This window comes from Engraulis encrasicolus, chromosome 15 (assembly GCF_034702125.1).
Source record: "Engraulis encrasicolus isolate BLACKSEA-1 chromosome 15, IST_EnEncr_1.0, whole genome shotgun sequence".
NCBI lineage: Eukaryota > Metazoa > Chordata > Actinopteri > Clupeiformes > Engraulidae > Engraulis > Engraulis encrasicolus.
Window position 1 is genome coordinate 30389596 of NC_085871.1, and position 2349 is coordinate 30391944.

The 2349-nt window shown below is 43.6% G+C and overlaps 1 protein-coding gene across 2 annotated transcripts in view; it reads right to left on the bottom strand.

The window, feature by feature from the left end:
- Positions 1-852: 852 nt before the first annotated feature.
- The window catches only part of mdfic (MyoD family inhibitor domain containing), a 49531-nt gene continuing 48034 nt past the window's right edge, over positions 853-2349 (bottom strand). For both annotated transcript variants that reach the window (XM_063217360.1, XM_063217359.1), the window contains one exon: positions 853-2338. In XM_063217360.1, the coding sequence (XP_063073430.1) occupies positions 2088-2338 (251 nt within the window). In that variant the 3' untranslated portion in view covers positions 853-2087. The remainder of the gene's footprint in view (positions 2339-2349) is intronic.

Below are 2349 nucleotides of genomic sequence, written 5' to 3' on the forward strand. Positions count from 1 at the left end.
AAAGTTCTTAAAAAGGGGGCCATCAAAGAAATATCAATATGAATGTCACAATTATGTCAATGAATCCGTGGATCAAACATTCAAATCAGTACAAAAAACTCTGCAGATAGATTGTCATTATGCTATGTATGTAGGTAAGGAGTAGTGACGGTTTTTGGCATAAAATATTCTCATTGCAAACTAACTAAAAGCTTACAGTAGACATTACTAACAAAGAGTAGTTTGACAAGTTACAAATGTGATGGATTCATGATCACATTGGCTTTCTCATAGCAAAGGTCCAGTGCTAGAGAGGCCAGGCCACCTGACTGGTAACCACAAAGCTTGTAAATAATAATAATATATCAGCCACAGTTCACAAAAACAAATCCATTAAAGCAACACTACACAGTTTTCATTTCCTATCACCCTATATGCATGTTGGAAATGGAACTGCAGCTCATGTAGAATAACAGAGAGGGAGAGGGAGAGGGAGAGATAGAGAGAGAGAGAGAGAGAGAGAGAGACAGAGAGAGAGACAGAGAGAGAGAGAGAGAGAGGGAGGCTGTGTTAGTCTGGGGTTGAGTGTAATATCTGTGGGTTTGTCAGAGTGGAAATTTAATTCACTTTTTTTCCAAAGTCCATCCACTTTTTGTATTTGTTTTATTCAGTTTCTTTCCAGGAGGCCCTTAACTTTGAAGTACCTGTGTTGTTTTTGAATATTTAACAATCCTGATTTACATCGCAGTGATATACATATCACTATGTGTGAGTGTGAGTGTGTGAGAGAGAGAGGGAGAGGGAGAGGGAGAGATAGAGAGAGAGAGAGAGAGAGAGAGAGACAGAGAGAGAGACAGAGAGAGAGAAGAGAGAGAGAGAGAGAGAGAGAGAGAGATGTTCTGTTCCCGTTCCATAGAGCGATTGAAGTTCATGAAACACGGCAAGTTCAATTCAGAGGTTCTTTTCACCCTTTCACAGGTGACTAATGCAATTCTGGAAATTCAAATTTAAATGTCATAAGATCTTCTTAGTGTTGCTTTAGTGATCTGTCAACAGTTTGTAACCACATAATTCAGGAAAAAAACAAAACAAAGATTGATCCTATAGTGTATATGAATAAGTAAGCGAACTACTACTACTAAATGTAACAGATAATTTCATAGATTGAAAACACGGCTCCATAGAAATTCTTTGGCACTGTAGGTAGAACATATTGAAATGATCCAGTTAAAAATATGACAAAAGAACATGATAAAAAGGCAATGTATGGTGTTAAGCATCAGATAGCATATTTAGACATACAACAGTAAATGCATTTTTTATGTGATATATCTATACTTTGAATATACTTATGATTTTGCTTCTTGAGTCTTTGTTGGATTGGCAATGGTAGAGAGTACATGGAGATGTTGATGGTTTTGAGGGTCTGAAGAGATGGTTTTGTAGTTGAAAAACTAAACATGTGCACGCGCACGCGCACGCGCACGCGCACACACACACACACACACACACACACACACACACACACACACACACACACACACACACACACACACACACACACACACACACACACACACACACACACACACACACACACACACACACACACACACGCAATAAAGCACTCTCTGGATCCCTCCATAGTCTCCCACATAGGTACGCATATCTTCCTCTTGTACAGCATATCGCTGAGCTGAGGTCTGAGGCCCATTCTCCCCATAGCCTGGCTATCATGACAGTAAGTGTTATTGACACTCAAGTCTGGCCAGGCAAACCATCTACAACATTTTAAATCCCATCGAAAAAAGGAACCAATCAATTTTGAGCACTACAAACCACTGGCCAAATGAAATAAAGCTTCAAACAATAGCATCCGGACGTAGGCATTTCATGAACACAAGCTAGACGCACCCCTTTTTCATCTCCCACAGAGACGTGTTGCAGATGGTTTCCCTGGCCAGACCAAAAGTCTCGAAGAGACTTGCCGTCACGAGCGTCAGGTTAGTTTTCCGCAGCTAGGCCGCCTCTTATGTGGGGACGCACAGGTATGGAGGATGGGAAGGGGCCCACTCCCAGTACCCCGTCTCCCCCAGCTAAGGTGCCTTTTATGTGGGGAAGCAGATGCCGCAGCACTCCATGCATATCTCCAGGCAGTCGGAAGACTCGCAGCAGGCGTCCATGATGCCGCAGTCCATGTCGCAGGGGCAGTTGCAGTCGTCGCCCAGGTCGTCCGCACAGCAGCAGCAGCAGCACGCCTCGGATGTGCACGTCCCACACGAGGCCTGAGCCACCACCATATTGCACAGGGTCAGGAACTCGCAGAAGAGGCACGCCAGGATGCAGTGCACACAGCAGTCTGCAGACAGG